The sequence below is a fragment of the Condylura cristata genome, unplaced genomic scaffold (assembly GCF_000260355.1).
Source record: "Condylura cristata isolate star-nosed mole 26May11 unplaced genomic scaffold, ConCri1.0 scaffold00045, whole genome shotgun sequence".
Taxonomy (NCBI): Eukaryota; Metazoa; Chordata; class Mammalia; order Eulipotyphla; family Talpidae; genus Condylura; species Condylura cristata.
The window spans coordinates 3,053,882-3,073,593 of NW_004567146.1; the positions used below are offsets into that span (position 1 = coordinate 3,053,882).

The following is a 19,712-nucleotide window of genomic DNA, read 5'->3' on the forward strand; positions in this document are numbered from 1 at the left end:
CCCTTTCCCAATATTTCCTAGCCTTTTTGCTTGTCCTCTTCTGAGAACTGTCTCATATCTCTGATGGTTCAAATCTCTTCCCTCATTCTTACTCTTTGGTTCCCAGAAAACATGCTGGGAAGCTCTCACTACTACCTCCAGCCACCTTGCAGTATCTGTGCCCATATGTTCTCTTCCTTCTGTTACTATAAGCTAGTGTTCTCAACCAGGGCTGGTTTGGCTCCCAGAGGACGTGTGGTTGTCACACCTGGGAGGCGCTGTTACTAGATAGTAGCCAGGGATGCTGCAAAATGACCTACAATGCACAGAACAGCTTTCCATAACAAAGAATTACCTGGCTAAAATGTTAATGTTATCAAGGTTGAGAAATACCATTAAAAATACTGTCCATAGCCATATACCAGAGACATTTTGTGGGGGGTGGAGTGAGGAATGGGATCAAAAATGGGGGAGGGGGTGCACGGGACTATGGTGATGGCACACGGGTGACTTGGTGATGGGAAATCCATAGGGATTACAATTGAGATTAAAAAAAAATGTACAAAATGATGTAAAAAATAAACATATAAAAAAATAGGTAGATATAGAAAATAAAGACATGCTAAATATAAAAAGATACATTAAGATATAGGTAAATTTAGAAAAAAAAAATACTGTCCATGGGCCCTCCCTGGTGGTGCAGTGGGTTAGCACATCACTAAGAAGTTAAAGCCACTTCAGCATGAGTTTGATCCTCGCCCCAGAGGTGATCCACATGGCGCAGCAGACCTCTCCTGACCTGCCCGCTGCTCCCCTCAGCAGTGTACCTCGACGCTTTGCCTGCTCCCCACTCTGTCTCTAGTGAATCCTCTCACCACCCCTGCACTTCAGGCCTGTACCCCCAGTTCTGTATGCATAAATAAATAAATCTTAAAAAAAACTACTGTCTATACTCCTGTTCAAATTCTTGGGTAGTTGATGCTTTCCTCTGGCCTTTAAGGAGAACTACTAACAATTCTACCTCTATAGCATTATTTTTCCTGGATCTTCATATCAACATACAAATAGGAACAGATAAAAAAGTTGGCGTGGTAGGGTAATGGTGTCAGTTGAACTTTGGAAGGGGAGGGTCAATTTCTAAATTGGAGTCAGAAGAACCACGTCTAGAGACAAGAACATCCACTTCTGGCTTCCCTGCCCCCACACTCCCACGCCTCAGTCCACCTTCCACATAACACAGCACAGCATGTTAGGTGATTTCATCCACTTTCAAAACTGGAGGGCTAGAAAGAAGCTTTGGGTCAGACCCTAAAAACCAGAGGTAGAGAGGAGGGGGCATGTGGGGAAAGGTGATGAGTGAATCCTAGTGTGGGGGATGGAGGAGGAGTACTTATTAAGGATGAAGCCTTCAGCAAGGAGGAGAGTGCACAGGTAGCCTTGCAGATAAAGGTGGTTCTTGCAATGGTATTTTCCCAAAAAGCCAATGACTAGTTATAGTTTATCCTGGCATAACCAGTTTAAGGGGGCTGATCATCATGGGAGGGTCCTAGGAAAAATGATAGCTCCCCCACTCCTCTAAAGAATCAGGGCTGGAGGCCCTGGTGGCACAACAGGTTGGCACACAGCATTATGAAGTAATCTACAGCCACTGTAGCACAAGTTCAACTCCAGCCAGGGATGACCCACATGGCACAGCAGACCTCTCCTATCTTGCCCGCTGCTCCCCTCAGCAGTGTATTTCAGTCCATCTGTCTGCTCTGCTTCCCACTCTGTCTCTGGTGAATCTTCTCACTTATGTACCTCTGGCCTATACCCCAGTTCTTGTATGTGTAAATAAATTTATATATATATATATATTAAAGAAAAGAAACTTCCAATTGTACTGCATCATATTGGGGCCATATTTTCAAGAAAATGCTTCCTACATATGAAAAAAAAAATGGGGTTTTGAAAAGCCCCTCCAGGATTCCTTTTCACTCAGCCAACATCATTACTTCTCTACCCAGTTTTGTGTCAATAACATAAGTTTGTCTCAATAAGGTATTTTGTAAACTAGCCAGGTCCAGGAATGTATAGGACCCTGTAGGATCTGGTGGTCAATTTGTAAATGACTCACAGGACCAGGAGTCAAGAGGTCTTTTCAGAGGAGATTTGAATTAATAAGGTCCCCTGATCCAATGGGAGGTGACCTGAGGTGCTCCCATTTCTCAGCCAGCTCCCCCTGTCTCACATGGGTACCCAAAGAAGTCAGTGACTTACTGACTGGGGTAGGTGAGGTTAGCTGATAAAAGGATCTCACACCCACACACAACACAATCCCCTACTTCGACATGTGTGGCCCCTCCCAGATCTGTCCAGTTCTCAACAACCATCCCCTCAGTCTTCTCACCTCACCTCAATTCCCTTGACTTCCCTGCCCAAGACACTCACTCCAGCTAGCGCACATCCAGAAGGACAGTCATGGTTACTGCAGCCACAACCTGCAGTTTAATTTTAAGCTCCATGTTCATTCAGCTCTTGTCTCCATGCTCCTTCTTGTAAGGCCAGAACTCAGAGGTAGAGTCATAGAGGACTTATTGGCTGATTTGTTATGTCCATCTGATCCTTAAAATGACTTTCAGGGGCTGGATGCACAGAGAGTGCAGAGTCTGCCCTGGTAGTCAGCAGATTTGAGGAAAGGGCACATCAAAGAGGAGGAGGAGCATAGCCCAGAGCAGTTCTGAAAAGACCACTGTGTATAGCCATGGCTACTGCAAAGCAAAGGTGACTGATGGAGCCACCAAGCTCTGGGCCCAGGCTGTTGACAGAGAGGCCTGAGACAGACACTGAAGCTAAGAGCAGGCTCAAGACCTACATGAGACCTGGGTATGGGAGTGAGACTTCTTTAGTTCATTCACGTTCCCTGCATGCATTCCTGCTTCCAGTAGTCCCTGCGCTCACCTGTGCCAGCCTGAGCAGTGAGCCAAGGCAGTAGCAGCAATAGGATAATGCCCCAGATGCTGAGCATGCGATGGGTCTGGGGGGAGCAGGGTAGTGAGGGGGGAAACTAAGGGCATTTCCCCCTTCTGCCTCCCTCAGAAGTACTGTTGGAGAACTTTGGAGTGAAGTCTCTCTCCCCTACTTAGATTCCCAACCGTCGGGAATCCTGAGTTCTAAAAAGTTGCCACAACTCCCACAACCCCGCCAAGGTGCACCCCAGCCTGGCCACACCTGATCTCTGAATTCTCACAGTCTTCTTGGGACCGCAGCTCCCCACCAGGCTCCCCCACAGAGTGGAAGCAGCGCCATCCCCTGGCTGAGTGAACTCAAACAGGCTAAAATGCCAAGGCCCCTCTGTAGCCAGCTCACTAGAAACCAGGAGGATTGCTAACAGAGGTGCTTTGAGAGGAGCTCAGTCTCAGTACTCTAATGGACATTGGGTGATGGCCTAGAACAGCAGGTTTTATTCTAACTTCAGGTCTCTGGGGTATGGGCCACACAGAGCCTCCAGTAAAAAATGGGGGCAATGGGAACCATTGTAGAACCACGGAATTGGCATCGTAGTGGGGGCCAGTGATCTTCTGCTTGTTTTGCATATGCTGAAGTCCAGGTTTGTCTTTTCTAAGCGTTAGTTCCTCCTCTTGGTGGTAGGCCATAAGGTGCTGGATGAGTTGTGTGCCTTCAGGGAAGCCATGAGAAAGAACTGAAATGTCTGAACTGAGAAATGAGAGAGCAGAGGCTGGTCACTATCACCTTTTTGCTGGCCAGAGGCTGCCTCTCTATTACCTATTTGGGTTGTGCAGCCATGAACTGGGGTCCCCCAAGTTAGCTCCCACAACTGAATACTACCCAGGGGTTGGCAGGGATACCCAAGTGACTAGTAGAAAGCTGGGGACAGTCAAAAGTCAGAGGGCACGCTGTGCAGAGCAACCCACCTGCCCCCCACAGGAGTGTCACTGCTATCATTAGAGTGGAAACAGTCCTGTTGTGCCCCATGCACTTACCCATCCACAACCAGCCTTTTTTGTTGACCTCCAGGGGGTCCACTTCCAGCAGCTCTTGGCCTGTTCTTCGTACACCCCTCCCTGTGGGGATACCAGGAATTGAAGCAAAACGTGATGGCCCTATTTAAGGGTCTCAGGATGGCGAAAGAGGCATTGTCCCTGCAGGGGGAGTGGCTGTTGGTGGCCTGCCTGATGTGAATGCTCCTGGCTGCCTGCATCCAGTCTGGGACTCCGGTCCTCAAGCAGCGGACACCAGCTCCTGCTTTCCAACTGTCTGGTCTGCATCTCATCGACCTAGGTGAGGGCAAGACTCCTCCATACTCTTCTGAAAACACAGGACTGGTTCCTGCTGTCTCACAGAACCCAGCTCAGAGGGGATGGAGATGGATATCTAGAGACCCACTGTGGCCTCTTTATCCCCCCACCCCTGGACGGCTCCTATCACTTTTCATGTCCATATAGTTCGCTCCAGGCTCTCAGCTTTATCTTGCACGGAAAAATCAACAAAGCCCTTGAACTGACAAAGAACAGCCTTCACGGTTCCTCCCGCTGGCCGGCTCAGTCCGCCCCCTCCTGGCGAGTCTGGTGAACTCAGCCCTCCCCACCCGGCTCTCTCCACTGGCTGGAGGTGTCCTCCTTGGCTTCCGAATTTGTCTCGCTCAGCACCCAGACATGACCTACAGGTGGAGGGCGAGGGGAGGGGGAGGTCGTCCGGGGACGGGGCCTAGGGGATTGGGCGTCTGAGATACGGCACCCGAAGCCCAGCCCCTAGTCTGCTAGGGTCTGCTATAATTAGCCGGGTGCTGCCCTGACTGGGATGCAGGGCACAGTGCCCTCTGCCACCCGATCAGAAGTAAGCAGGCTCAAGTGAGAAGGCAAGAGGAACGCTGGTGGCTGGTGTCTCGGGAGGGTGATTATCCGGATGGGGGCAAGGTGGGCGGGAGGTACCGCCCTGGGTACCGGATCTTTCACTTGGTGAACCCCACAGTCTACCTGCTAGCGGGGCTCGTTTGGAGAGAAGGGGCCTTGAAGTAGGGAGGAGAACTGACGTTTTACTAGGCTGGAGGCAGGGGTTCTGTTTTTGGCCAGTCCAGGTCCACTCTGACTGTTTTCTCTTTCCTGTGCACATCTCCAACAATCCAGACTACCTGGGCCATGAGTGTCTCCGACTCCTTACCTTCTCTTTCGGACTCTGGGCGCGTGTCCCATCCAGTCCAGAAGGACGGCCTTGACCTCCCTTTATCAGTCCGGAGCACCCCCTCCTGGCCTCCATCCCCGGAAGAGGACCCGGGTTTACCCCCTTTTCCCCTGCAAGAGCGTGGTCTCAGGCCCATGGCCCCAGGGAACCTTCCCTGGCCAACCGTGTCCCTAGAGGAGGAAGAGGATGGTGACCAGGCTGCGGAGCCCGAGGGGTTGCACAGTGAGGAGCACCCTATCCAGTTTTTCGCCGAGGCACAGAGGCTACGGGAGCAAAAGTTGTTGCTGGACGAAGAGGTGTCTGTCCGCGGGCGAGTGTACGGTGTGCATCAGGTCATCTTGGCTGCGGTTAGCAGCGTCTTCAGAGCCAGGCTGCTGGACGGCGGAGGTTCTCCAACCCCGTTCATCCTAGACGTGGCCCCCGGGGGCTGGGAGGCCGTGCTAACCTTTGCTTATGAGGGGGTCCTGGGTCGCGCCCCTAGGGCGGATGTGCTGGTTGCGGCTGAGACCCTGGGAGCCCCGCGCGTGAAGGTCGCAGTCCAGCGGAGACACGGTGGGTTTGGAAGCGCCCAGGAAGATGAAATGCAGTCCAGCCAGGCGGAGGAGCTGAGGAAGAATCTGCGCAGCATCGAGCTTCTATACCAAGAGGGCATTGGGTGTGACCTGGACCTGGAAGCCGATGGCTGTCGGCTGCGAGGTGAGAGCCTATGGGGCATTTCATTACTCGGGTGCCTGAGCCACCAGAATGTGTGTGCTGACAGCGGTTAGCTTACTCTCCACTGTAGTGGTTTTGATCCTGCTGAGTCAGAATCTCCCTGGGGTAGTCTCTGGGGACTCACCTGGCCCGAGAGCGGGACATGCGCAGTTGGGTTGTTTTCAGTCTACTGACAGATGTATAAATTGACCCTCAGTGCTCTAGCCTTTCCTGTGCCCAGAAATGAGGAATTTCTAGCCAGCTGGCTGGAGCTCAGCTCACAGTCCATGCCAGTAGAACAAGTGACTGACTTAAACAGGGATTAACCAAAAGTCCTTGGCATCTCCCCTTTGGGAGAGAGGAACTAGACTGAAAAACCCAATGTGTCCTTTCTCCTAAGTATGCGGGACAGCAATGAGAAAAGTCCAGTATTGTTTTGCTAGAATCTTAAGGTATTTTGAAGTTTTGATAATTTGAAGATAATTTTGCTCATCGCCAGGAAAGCTAAAGAGAGCTGAATCAGTTGAGTAGTATTATTCTATTAACATTTGGGTACTAGGATTTTTTTTTTTTTACATTTACACTATATTTTATTTCTAAGTATTTTTAAAAATAATATAATAGTTTGTTTTTACATCATTTTGTGCCTTTTTCCATCTTAGTTGTAATCTCCATGGGCCTCTTATCACCAAATCACCAGGGTGCCATCACCATAGCTCAGTGCACTTCCCCCCCCACACCCCCATCTTTGACCCCACTACCCACTCCACCCCTGTAAAATATCTCTGAAATATAGTTGTTCGTTATTATTATTTTCTCACCTGGTCCTTTATACTCCTGCTGCGAGTGAAACCATCTGGCATTTTCTTTTTCTTTCTGGCTTATTTCATTAAGCATGATCTTTTCCAGCTCCATCCATGCTGCTGCAAAAGGCATGTGTTTATTACTATTATTTTGGTTGCTGAGTAATATTCCATTGTGTATATGTACCACATCTTTTTAATCCAGTCATCTATATTTGGGTATTTGAGTTGATTCCACATTTCCCCTATTGTAAATAGAGCAGCAATAACCATTGGGGTGCAGATGTCCTTTTGAATCAGTGTTTTTGTGTCCAATGGGTAGATACCTAGGAGTGGGATTGCTGGGTCATATGGAAACACCATGTTTAGCAGTTTGAGGAACCTCCAAACAGTTTTCCATAGTGGTTGTACTAGTTTGCATTCCCAGCAGCAGTGCAGGAGAGTTCCTTTCTCTCCACATCCTCGCCAACATTTGTTGTTGCTAGTTGTTTTAAGATGTGCCATTCTCACTGGGGTGAGGTGGAGGTACCAGAAAGTTTTTACACATATCTTTTCTTTTTTTCAACTCCTACTGAGAACTAGTAAGGTAAAGAACATTCAACTCAGAGATGTTAACTGATGAGGACCAGGATACTTGTCCCTGGCCCTAGTCAAGTCTGGTCAGGGTAGGCTGTGAATTGATTGCCTCTCTCGCAAGCATACCAAAGACACATAGGACCTGAAAAATGGACTCGGAATAGAGACAGATACAAGTTTAAAAGTGAAAGGGATTTGTTTATAGTTTATCTATTTTGATTTACTTATCTATTTATTTATTTATAAGAACTGGGGTGAGGCCAGAGGTGTGGGGTATGAGAGGATTCACCAGAGACAAGAGTGGAGAGCAGTGGGCAAGACAGAAGTCTGTTGTGCCATATGTGGGTCACTGGCTGGGTATCAAACTCAGGCCATAGCAGTGATAGTGTGATAGCTCTGGGACTTACCCCTATGCTGCCAGGGAGGCCTCTCTCTTATACTTTCTTGATTAAAAGTCAGACTTCAAGGCATGTCCATAGTCATATCACCACCGCTCCTTAGAGGAATCATCAGGACCGAACACTTCCAGAGTGTCTCTGAAGGGACAGCATCCTGTCCTAGTCAGCCAGGGTCTCTATAACAAAAAGAGCATAAATAGGGTGGCTGAGCAACAGAAATTCTTTTCTCTAGTTCTAGAGGCTGGCAGTCCAAGGTGTAGGTGGCCCCATTGTCAGCTTCTGGAGAGAGCTGTTTTCCGGGTTGGCAGAAGACTACTGTTAAAGTAGCCCCTTATGATGGAGAAAAAGAGATTATCTCTCATGTCTCTTTTTATAAGGACATTAACCCATTCATGAGGGCTCCACCCTAATGGCTTAATGACCCTCCCTAAAAGTCCCACCTACAAGTGCAATGTTGGAGATTATTTGTTCAACATATGCATTTGGGGGTGACATAGTATTCAGTCTACAGCAGATCCCTAAAGCGTTCATTATTATTTCTGACAGCAGTAGATACAGAAACAATTTAAGATCTCACCATTAAAAATTCTCAATAGGGCTTAGGATTTAATCAGACTTATATTTTGCTCCATTTCCCTAAGAAACATTTCAATTTGACAATGGGAACCTGTCTGTTACAATACTAAGGGATATAGGCCCTCCCTGGTGGCACAAAGGGTTAAAGCACAGAGCTGTGAAGTTGTCTGCAGCCACTAGAGTATGAGTTCGATCCCCAGCTAGGGAGGTGACCCACATGGCATGGCAGACCTCTCCTGACCCTCCCACTGCTTCCCCCCCGGCAGTGTATTTCAGTCATTCTTCCTGTTCTGCTTCCCACTCTATTTCTGGTGGATCCTCTCACTCCCTGCTCCTCTGGCCTGTACCCAAGTTCTTGTATGCATAAATAAACAACTCTTTGAAGAAAAAAAAAAACTCCTAAAGGATATGATAGTCAGAGATTGGAATACAAGTAGTGTGGCCGCTTTCGAAACTGGGTCTGTGCTATGGGTTGACTGATGCTGTGGGAGCTGAGATGGCTCACCTTCCTCGAGGAATACAGATTTTTTCAGGCCATAGAGATTTGAAAGCTATCATTGGGAAGCTACCTACTTCCTAACAAGACGATGGAAAGCGTTTCAACATCGCCTGCCTTTGAGAGAGGTGAGCAAGGTGCACAATTATGGTTACAGCAGCCCGAGGCGCCTCAGCCTCACTGCCCCACCATACCCTGACACAACAGCCCTTGTGCCACACACAGCTTTGGTTCCCATCCAGGAATGAACCCAACCCACTGGGTGAAGGGGAAGAGCTGTGGGTTGGGGGAGGAAGGGGAAACATAAGGGAAAGACAGAGAATATACAGGGAGAAAGGGAAGGCTTTATTCATTTGATTCTCTCACAGCTCTTTACAACCCCTAAACTGCTTTTGTACATGTACCACTCCGGGTCCCTCTCTGCTTCTCTTGCAGTGCACCGAGCAGCCCTGGCCTGTGGCAGTGAGTTCTTCGGCGCCATGCTCCTGAGTGGGATGAGAGAATCCCAGGGCACCAAGGTGTCCCTGCACACCATCTCTGCCCAGGACCTGCGACTCCTCGTCTCTTTTGCCTACTCCGGGGCTGTGAGGGCAAAGTGGTCAGGCCTGCTGAGAGCTGCCCAGGCTGCTCTGCAGTACCAGAGCGCTTCCTGCCTGGCCCTGTGCCAGAGAGCCTTGGCACGAAGCCTCAGCCCTGCTCGTTGCCTCGCCCTGTTCCCCATGGCTGAAGCTCCTGGCTTGGAGAGGCTCTGGAGCAAAGCCCGTCATTACCTCCTCACCCACCTGCCTGCTGTGGCTTTGTGCCCCACTTTCCCTTCTTTGCCTGCTGCCTGCCTGGCTGAGCTGCTGGATAGTGATGAGCTACATGTGCAGGAGGAGTTCGAGGCCTTCCTAGCTGCCCGGTGTTGGCTAGCTGCCAACCCCGAGACCCAGGAGTCAGAGGCCAAAGCCCTGCTTCAGTGTGTCCGCTTTGGCCGGATGTCCACCAAGGAGCTGCGGAGGGTGCAGGCGGCCGGTTTGCCTCCACCCCTTCCCTCAGACATGCTCCGTCAGCTGATAGTGGAGTCTGAGGTTCCAGGTCAAGAGAGGCGGAGGGAGCCAGACCAGGCTCTGGTGGTGATTGGCGGGGATGGGCTCAGGTCAGACATGGCTGTAAGACAGCCATCCCCAAAAGTGTGGTGGGCTCGGGCCTTTTGCTGTGGCACAGGACTGGTTCGAACTGTGGAGTGGGGGCGGCTGCCCACCCTGCCTGCCCCTGGACGCTTCAGACACGGGGCTGCCACCCTAACAGGAAATGAACTATATGTGTGTGGGGGACAAGATTTCTATAGCAACTCCAGCACCCTGGCCTCAACTCTCAGGTATGAGCCCCTGAGGGTGGGCAGCTGAGGGAAATTGCTGGCCCAGCCAACCACAGACGATCAGGTCACTCTTCCTATCTTTTGTCCCACTGTGTCCAGGTGGGACCCCAGTCAGGAGGACTGGGAAGAGATGGCGCCTCTGTGCCAGGCTCGCTGCTTTTCCCCCCTGGTGGCCCTGGATGGTCTACTTTATGCCCTCGGTGGACGACACAATGGCATTGCCCTCAACTCAGTGGAGGCCTATGACCCTGAGCTCAATGTCTGGAGGTGAGCAAGGAAGGGGGCATCGGGGAGACACTAGGGGACCTGGAACAGGAGGGGTGAAGATTGCTGTTACCTGATTGTGTGTCTGTTCTCCCCCAGGCCAGCACCTGCACTTCCAGTACCATGCTTTGCTCACGCCGCTGCTGTTTTGGAGGGTCGATTGTATGTGAGCGGTGGCTGTGATGGGACTGACCAGTTCCTGGCCTCATTGCTGCACTATGACCCCAAACTTGAGAAACCTGGGACATTTCTGTGCCCTATGGGGGTGCCTCGAGCTGGTCACGTTATGGCTGCTCTGGGTGGGCGCTTGTATGTAGCAGGCGGGCTGGGTGTGACTGGGGATCTGCTGAGCTTTGAGGTCTATGAACTAAAGACTGGTAGCTGGACTCATCTGGCCCCCCTGCCCTCCCCCCATGTGGGAGCTGCAGTTGCCGTGCTGGAGGGAGAGCTGCTGGTGCTGGGGGGCTACAGCCATCGCACTTACGCCCTCTCCCACCTTATCCATGCTTACAGTCCTGGCCTGGCCAGGTGGCTCTGCCTGGGGGCCCTGCCCCGGCCTCGGGCAGAGATGCCTGCCTGCATCCTGACACGACCCCCTGTGCAGCACACCGCTGTGGTTCCCAACCGGCACCAAACCAAACCTGCTGGCTGAAGGGGAACCCAGACTGGGGACCAGAAGGGATAAGAAACATCACGAGAGAAAGATGGAGCGTATGAGGGAGAAAAAGAAGGCTTTATTCACATAGTAGTTGATTTTCACAGTGTTTTACGACTCCTGAATTGTTTTTGTATATAGGATCTTCATGGAGAAAAAGGTGTTGCAGAGCTCCCGGGAAAGGGGGGACAGGGCATAAAATCCTAGGTACAGAAAGACTCATGAGCAACTCCACAAGGTTAAGGAACTCCTGTGACATGATTCTTCAGTACTTTGTAAGGAAAGTGCCTTTGCCTGGGAGAATGGTCAAGAAGCTCCAGTAGTTAGGGGGGACTGTCCATGAGAAAACAGCTGCAAGTTGATGATTAGCCAGGGGTCAAGGAGAAAAATGTGAAAGGCCATCCATGAAAAAGTCTGAGGAGTGTGGTGGAGAGATTGTGATGCTCAGCCCTCCCCTTCCTCTCCAGGATTTGCTCTTTGCCACTCTCCAACGGCAGACACACCTCAAGCCCCTTGACAATATTCTTTTCCAGGTAGCCTAGCGTCCACCAGCCCAAACACCACAGACTGCCCCCCCCCCCGAGCTTCTGCGCTCTCAGGTCAAGGCAGAAGACCAGGTGACATTGGGGGTGTGCCATATGTGGGGTGGAGAGAGGGGACGGGTGGAATAAATCAGAACCTGACTGGCTCCTTTCCTTCCCTTTGAGGTACACTGAGGGATTAGGAGTGAAAATAGGGCAGTTAAGCTGTGAGGTCCACAGTTGTGAAAGGAAGTGGCGGAAAGATGGGTGAGAGGCAGGGGAGAGTCAGAAAATTGGTGTTTCCTCTTTCCTCCAAAGTTTTTAAATTCAGTTCCCTTTTTCTTGGCCAGAGAAGGTTGAGCCTGATGCTTCCTATCCTCTTCCTCCACCCTACTCTGCTTTCTTCTTCTTTTTTTTCCTTGTCTCCTTTCTCCTGCAGTTGTTAAATTCCTACTTTGTGCCAGGCACTGTGTGTGAGGCACTTAAGATACACAGGCAGAGAGTTCCAGACCCGCAGATAGACATGTACACAAATATGAATCTTGCAGTGGACATACAGTTATGGACAAAGTCTATGAGAGCCTGGGAGGTGAGGAGTGAGTGACCACCACCCAGAATGGCTTCTGATAGGGAAGGCCTCATCAAATGGGTGTCTAGGATCCCTTCGGAGATCTTGTGCAATAAAGTGAATGTCACAGTAAGTTGAATCACATGAACATTTTGCTTTCCCAGTACATATACTTACACTCTTTAGTAGCCTGTTAAGTGTGCCATAGTAGTAAATATTAAAAATGAACAAGGTACACATCTTCATTGAATGTGACACAGAGACATGAAGTCAGCACTTGCTGCTGGAAAAACAGCACCGATGCAGAGATCCACAAACCTTCCATTTGCAAAAAAACACAGTATCTGCCAAGGGCAGTGAACCGAGGTATGCCCTTATGAACGGATCTTGAAGGCTGCCTAGAACTCACCCAGCAGAGGAAGAAGGTATTCCAGTTTAGAGAAAAGAAGCCTGGGGGCATGGAATGTGCTGTGTGTTCATAGCACGGGGAAGTCAGGGGCTAGAGGTTGTCCAGAGAATTCTGCTGGGGTTGCCAGCCTACCCTCTTCTCTAGAGGCTTTCTGAGGACAATGGCTTTCTTGTGACAAGTGTATATCCCCTCCCTCACCGGTGCTCCCAAATCTGGCATTAAAACATTTCTGACGCTGGAGCAGCATAGGGCAAAGAAGTACCAGTTCTTTGTACAGGTCAATTTCCCATTGCCCTAGCTTATTGAGATTCTCCTGTTCATAAGGGGGAGACAAAGGCTTCTCCCTTGTATCTTTCTTTATACTTCCCTGGAGTATTTGACACACACACACACACACACACACACACACGCACATTAGATTTGATTGTTTTATTAAGGTTTTTTCTATATCTTTATTTACAGACATAATTGAGGAAGGATAGTTAGGATATTTGAAAGGCAACAGAAGAAAGATTAAAGATAGGAATGAAAGAAATGGGATGTATGAGACACTGAGGATTCAGTCTTAAGGGTGAACATGTTCTTTGTGGGTTGTGTGCAAAGACAGGCTTAAATAAAGGTTTCATCATGGTTGAATCATTCCTCATTTCCGTTTCTCTATTGTAAAAAGCTTCTATTTCCATTAAACTATGGAAACCACCCCCCTCTGCTATTACCTCATGAAATCTAATGATCTAAGGCCATCTTCGTTTTTCTTCATTTTTCTGCAGGAACTGACTAGCTTGAAAGCTGGCTCTTACCCTAAACACTTCTCCCTCCCTGGCACCAAAGACAGTACACTCTTGTATTTGCTCTTCTTTCTCCAATCCAAAGAGGATACAGACTGTCAAACCATAGCAAACCATAGCATCGGGGAGTGTGGCACCTTCTAGGTGACAGCCAAGGGCCTGAAAGCATGCAGATGGGTAGTTAGCTGCAGAAGCTTTCATTATTTAGAGTGAAAATTGAAGACAGAAAAAAAACAGGTGAGTAAAAAGTCACATGAAAATCATACTAGCAGCAAAATCAACTATCATTACTTGTCCAGAGAGATAGTCCAGGCTGCAGAAGTAGCAATGTCCAATAAATAGAGTACAAAAATGCACAGACTGTTTAATAGATTCATGAACAAAAAGCTTCTGCAGATGATTTATCCTGAGCCCTTCTAAACACAGTGCAGAAAGTGAAGGTAAGTGGTTCCTTCTGGATAGTGAAGAGGAAGGTTCTCCTGAGAGCAGTCTCCAGGTGACTCAGGGGCCAAGAGGCTGTCTGGCACAAGCATCACAGGACAGAAATAATTACTTTTTTAGGTCCACAGACTATGTTCCAAATCCTGGTTCATCCTTGGAGTCAAACGGTCATAGATGAAAAAGTGAATTTATCACAAATTTTAAAATACAATTTCAAAAAAACAAATATGTACATATACACATAAGCATATCTATACATGAGAATACATGTATATGTCATTAGTGGAGAGAATATAGTTTTTTGCCTCTGATAGATATTCACAGTATCATTATTATTATATTTATGAGTAAAGTCACCATAATCTTTATTTCTGATTAGAATAATGAAAAATATATAGCTTGAAAAGGTACTGAGTTAGAATCAATAACTGTTCAAGTCTCAAGTCCATTGTTGCTTTAGTCATCAGGAGGAAGTCACTTAATCACTTTGAATGTCAATGTCTTAATCCACAAAATGGGATAACACCTATATGTAAATACTGTAGTGTTTTTATAGTCATGAGTCCCAGAGTCATTTGGAAATGAGCCCTAGTGACCTATCCATCAGGTTTCCAAGTCACATCCTTGTAGATCAGAGACAGATACTGCCAAATAATGTGGTCACAGTGCCGTAGTGACAGGTCCCTGAGCTCATGAGCGCCATAAAGGGCAGCACAAAGTTTATGCCCAGCTACTTCATTCTAACATTGCTCCTGAGGTGCAGATTCATCTGGAATCCAATGAGGCCAACACATTTAGGGAGCTAGATGTCTCCTAACTTGACTTTCACCAGATAGGCAATCTAAACTTTTCAAGCAAATGCTGAAGAAAACCAACTCTCTCATAATAGAGTGAGGACTGCTTTACTGTTTTAGATTATATCTAACATTATTTAAGCACTTTCTATGCACCAGGCAGTATGCTAAGAGCTTTATATACATTATCTCATTTAGAAAACAAAAGCTTAGAGGAGTGAATTTACTTACCTAATTTCTTATAGTTATTAATATTGAACATGTATTTACACTCAGAGGTCTTCTGAGTTGGCTTCTTTATAATGCCATCTCTCTAATGTAGAGTCTCTCTCTATGGAATGACGAATTTTATACTTGCACCCTACAAGAGAAAGCAAATAGTGGTTACAGTTAAAGGGTGTATTGCAGATATAAGTTGAGAAGGCTAACATCTAACTTCAAGAATGAATATGTTCAGCCAGAATAAGGGGTTCTTTCTTTCAACAAAAAGCTTTTTAAAAGATTTATTTATTGGCCCTCCCTGGTGACGGCACAGCGGGTTAAATTACAGCACAAAGAAGCTTAAGCCACTTCCGCATGAGTTCGATACCCGCCTGCCCGGGAGGTGACCACATGGCGAGGCAGACCACCTCCTGGCTTGCCCACTGCTCCCCTCAGCAGTGTACTTCCTCAATCTGCCTGTTCTGTTCCCCACTCTGTCTCTGGTGAATCCTCTCACCTTCCGCATCGCTGGCCTGTACCCCAGTTCTGTATGAATAAATAAATAAATCTTTAAAAAAAAACACACTTCAATAAAGAGGTGAACAAAGAGCATATAATGGAGAAAGGAAAAGTCTTTGTGTTAATAAATGGTTGGGGAAACTGGACAGCAACATGCAAAAGAAATGAATGAAGCCAGAGAGCCATCTTACACCATATAATCAAATTAATTCATACAGCAAAATTAATTCAAATTAATTCAAAAGGGAAATGAAAATTCTCAGGTCCTATCCCAGACATACTGAAATGTGGGTTCCTATGAGCTGGTACTAGCTGGCCACTCATGGGTAACTGTAACCTATTTTGCTATCTACAATCACAACAGAACATTCTTTGACTACCTACAGAATACAGCTCATGTCACGAGGCAGGCCCAGGGTTGCCTAGGCAGCTGCTGACCTGATGACGTGAATATCTCCATGGTGGTCTTGGGATCATTCTGCCTGTAATAGCAACGTACTTTGCTGACGCAAATGTCTCTTGATGTTCCCTTCCCTGTCCCTTTGCAAAACTTTGTCCTTCATTTTTTTCCTACCCTCAGGACCCTATTCCTCATACCAGTGTCATATGATCAGCTTTTACGAACCTGTATGCTTTCAATAAACGGCACAAGAACTTCTGCCCACATAACAGAGAGTTGACTTGCAAACCTGCTCCACAACTGCTGTGTCCCCATGGCAACAAATTCCTGTGACAACACTGAATCAGTTAGGGGTGGCTTTGAGACTAGACCTGGTTTTATTTATTTATTTTTCTAAAAAGATTTATTTATTTATGCATACAAGAACTGGGGTACAGGCTAGAGGTGCAGGGGGTGAGAGGATTCACCAGACTGAGTGGGGAGCAGAACAGGCAGATCTACTGAAATACACTGCTGAGGGGAGCAGTGGGCAGGTCATGAGAGTTCTGCCGCACCATGTAGGTCACCTCCCTGGCCAGGGATCAAACTTGTGCTTCACTGGCTGTGGATTGCTTCATAGTGCTGAGACTTAGCCCCCTTGAGCCAACAGGGAGGCCCTAAGGCCTGGTTTTAATCCAGGTGATTCTAGATAGAGATGTACAACTCTGAGTGCTGACTGCTGTCTTTTTAAACATCCTGCCCAAATTTTTACATATCTAAACACAATATTTTTATATATATAATAGTTTATTTTTACATCATTTTGTAAAATTTTTCCATCTCAGTTGCAATCCCCTTGGGCTTCCCATCACCAAATCACCCATGAACCATCACCATAGTCCAGTCCTGTTTTTGATCCCATTCCCCACTCCACCCCCACAAAATATCTCTGGTATATAGCTATTCATCATTATCATTACTTTCTCGCCTGTTCTGTTATATTCCTGTGATAAGAGGAACCATCCTGTATTTTTCCTTTTCTTTCTGGCTTATTTCACTAAGCATGATCTTTTCCAGCTTCATCCATGTTGCTGCAAAAGACATGTGGTTGCTGAGTAATATTTCATTGTGTATATGTACCACATCTGTTTAATCCAGTCACCCACCCACCTTGGGGCATTTGGGCTGTTTCCATGTCTTTCCAATTGGTAAACACAATATTTTATAATGATTCACTTCCCTTCCAACATTCTTTTGTCTCTTTAGACAGTTTGCAAATTTTTAAATCGTATGTAGGTAAATTAGATTACTTACAAATTGTTGTTCAGAATTATAAAGGGGACATAAAAATATTTTCATAAAAAAGGAGAGTTGGGATGGATGGGGTAGGTGGTGAGGGTGGTATCAAAGGAAAGAAGATGGAATCTGACTCAATAAATTAAGAAGATAGGATGCCTCAATTGGAGCTGAAGTTCAGTTGCTATCAAAGAATGAAATGTACCTTCCTAAGTAAAGAGGTCATATTTTCCAGAACACAATCTCTTTTACCATAGAGACTTATTTCTCCTGCTACTCTGTTTGGCCCTGCTTTTTGAAACAGTGCCAGCCTGAGTGTCCTAACCATCACTTGTCTCTTTCCTGAGCCTGGTTCCACCTTCTGAGAAACAGTGCCACATGAGACAATCAGGATGGCTTCAGCCACATCTCTGTAACCCCAGGATGACTCCTTGAGAGGGGAAGATCATGGTTTTGGCACACCAGGCTGGAGCTGTAATTACTCGGTATTTTTATCTTGTGACAGTCATCGCTTTAGACGTTGTGTTTCCCATTAAACCTATTTTCACAAAGTATCTTTAGGATGCATCAGAGATCATCTGATTTGCACCCCCCCAACCCCCCCTCCCAAACCCAAATGACTTGTCCAGATAGGCTGCGAAAACGCTGAAATCTTTTTCGAGACTGTTTTAAGATAGAACTGGTGAAAGGAGAGGAAATTTAGCAAAAGAGGAGTACTTGGCTCTTCCTGGTGGCGCAGTGGGTTAAAAGCACAGCACTAAGAAACTAAAGCCACTTAAGCATGAGTTCGATCCCCGCCTGCCCCGGAGGTGACCACAAGGCGTGGCAGACCTCTCCTGACCCGCCTGCTGCTCCACTCAGCAGTGTACTTCGATGATCTGCGTGTTCTGCTCCCCACTCTGTCTCTGGTGAAGCCTCTCTCCGCCCCTGAGCCTCTGGCCCGTACCCCAGTTCTCTATGCATAAATAAATCTTAAAAAAAAAGAGAGGAGTACTTGGTGGGGTGGGGATAAGGGTGAGCTTTGAAGAACTAGAGAAAAGACGACCACAGAGCGGGGAAAGGCAGGGGAACGGTATGGGGGTGTACGGAACCACTAAATGCTGGCGCCAGAACAAAGCGTAAGGTGCTCGGGTCGGGGCTCGCATCTCGGGGCTCCCCGGCTTCCGCTGAGCTCGCCGCTCCAGGCCGCAGCCGCGCCCCGCCCCGGTCCGGGTCCCTTCAGCTGGCGCACAGTCTCCTCCCAGATCCCCGCCCCGCTCCTCCTCCCGTTTCCACTTCACGCACCTCGGAGTGAGATCCCGGCTCCAGCTTCCTGCTGCTGAGAACCGTGACGCCCGCGCGGGACAGGCGGCTCTCAGCCCCGGCGGGCTCCCCAAGGGTCCGGCGCAGGTAGACGACTGGCGGGGCGCAGTGCCCGCGGCTCGGGGTGCCGCGGTCGGGAGCGGATGGGAAGGGCCAGTGCGGCCTGTCAGTGACGGCCTGAGCTGGAGGGGCCCGAGGGGTGAAGGAGAAAGTGAGAAGGGACCAAGACAGCAAGAGGTAACGGTTAAGAGAATGGGAGGTGGGGTGAATAAAGGGACTCAGGTCGAGGAAGGGCCAGAGACCGAGTGAGAACAAGTGGCTCTTACTTCCCTGAACTCCGGGGGAAGAGCTCTGTTTGCGATGATGGGAGCCCGCGGAGTATAAACAGAACAGAGTATCATATCACCAAGGTAAAAGGGAGGTGAGAATTAACGTGTCAACATGGCAAGGTCGCCAAGCTCTCTGAAGTGCAGAATAGTGGGCAAAGCTAAATACATAATTGAAGTATTTATATTACATTTGTTTGTATATGTATAGAAAATATCTGAAACTGTTTCTATAAAACTATTAGCAACGTCATCTTTGGCGAATGAAACTAGAGGGGGTTTCCAAGAATTTGACTTTTCATTTGTAGTTCAACTAAATCTCTCTTTGCAGATGCCAGTGTACAAAAAATATTTAATTGTGTTTTTTTGCTAACTTAATTTTTGTCTTGAGATTTTTTTAAAGATTTATTTATTTATGCATTCAGAATTGGGGTACAGGCGAGGGGGGGTGATGAGAGTATTCACCAGAGACAGAGTGGGGAGCAGGATAGACAGATGGACGGAAATATACCTCTGAGGGGAGCAGCGGCGGGTCAGGAGAGGTCTACTGCGCCATGTGGGTCACCAGAGCAGGTGGGGATCGAACTCATGGGGAAGTGGCTTTAGCTTCTTAGTGCTGTGCTTTAACCAGCTGTACAACCGGGAGGGCCTTAAATTAGTTTTTAATATATTGGTTTTAGGCAATGAATGAAGTTGCTCATCCGGGGAGGTGGGTTAGCTAAGTAGAGACCACCTATTGGAAAGCTTGGACAAGGCTGGACAAGGAAACTCATATCTGCCTGGACAAGGAAACTCATATCCATGAAATTGGTATACTATCTCATCACTTATTCAATGAATATTTATTTATGGGTAATGGAATCAATATCTGAACTAACCCCTAGAAGATGCACAATGAAGTCATATTTTACTAATAGCAGTAGCTGCTATCGTATCATAGTGCTGTGCTTTAACTCACTGCACCACCAGGGAGAGCCTGAGATTTTTTTTTTTCCTTCAATCGTGGGTCTATTTTGAGTTTCCTCACTTAGGAATGTTCATTTAGTGCAAAGGCATGAGGGGAATGTACAGGCCCCAGAGGCCATTGCTCTTGATGTAATTTGCTCACTGGAATGTCCAAGATGAGATCTCTACTGTCCTTTCTGATGTGAGCGTGGAACATTTTCCCTTTACCTTTTTTTTTTTTT

At 47.7% G+C, this 19,712-nt stretch overlaps 2 protein-coding genes across 4 annotated transcripts in view; both read left to right on the forward strand.

The window, feature by feature from the left end:
* The first annotated feature begins 5,117 nt into the window (after window positions 1–5,117).
* Window positions 5,118–11,009, forward strand: KLHL33 (kelch-like family member 33). 2 transcript variants are annotated; one of them, XM_012734022.1, is made up of 4 exons: window positions 5,118–5,856; window positions 9,138–10,062; window positions 10,162–10,329; window positions 10,426–11,009. In XM_012734022.1, exons 1-4 carry the CDS (start codon window positions 5,118–5,120, stop codon window positions 10,976–10,978), a joined length of 2,385 nt encoding a protein of 794 aa, XP_012589476.1. In that variant the 3' UTR covers window positions 10,979–11,009. The 2 variants fall into 2 exon arrangements, with proteins under 2 accessions (XP_012589476.1, XP_004694751.1); XM_004694694.2 differs by having other exon boundaries at window positions 5,288–5,456.
* Window positions 11,010–18,186: 7,177 nt separating this feature from the next.
* The window catches only part of TEP1 (telomerase-associated protein 1), a 38,047-nt gene continuing 36,521 nt past the window's right edge, over window positions 18,187–19,712 (forward strand). For both annotated transcript variants that reach the window (XM_012734071.1, XM_012734072.1), the window contains exon 1: window positions 18,187–18,286. The gene's annotated coding sequence lies outside the window, so the exon portion shown is untranslated. The remainder of the gene's footprint in view (window positions 18,287–19,712) is intronic.

Excerpts from the sequence above, each read along its gene's own strand:
- KLHL33 (XM_012734022.1), top strand. The coding sequence starts at position 5,118 with ATGAGTGTCTCCGACTCCTTACCTTCTCTTTCGGACTCTGGGCGCGTG. Across the intron at positions 5,857-9,137 it reads CGATGGCTGTCGGCTGCGAG|TGCACCGAGCAGCCCTGGCC; the intron begins GTGAGAGCCTAT and ends CTTCTCTTGCAG. Across the intron at positions 10,063-10,161 it reads ACCCTGGCCTCAACTCTCAG|GTGGGACCCCAGTCAGGAGG; the intron begins GTATGAGCCCCT and ends CACTGTGTCCAG.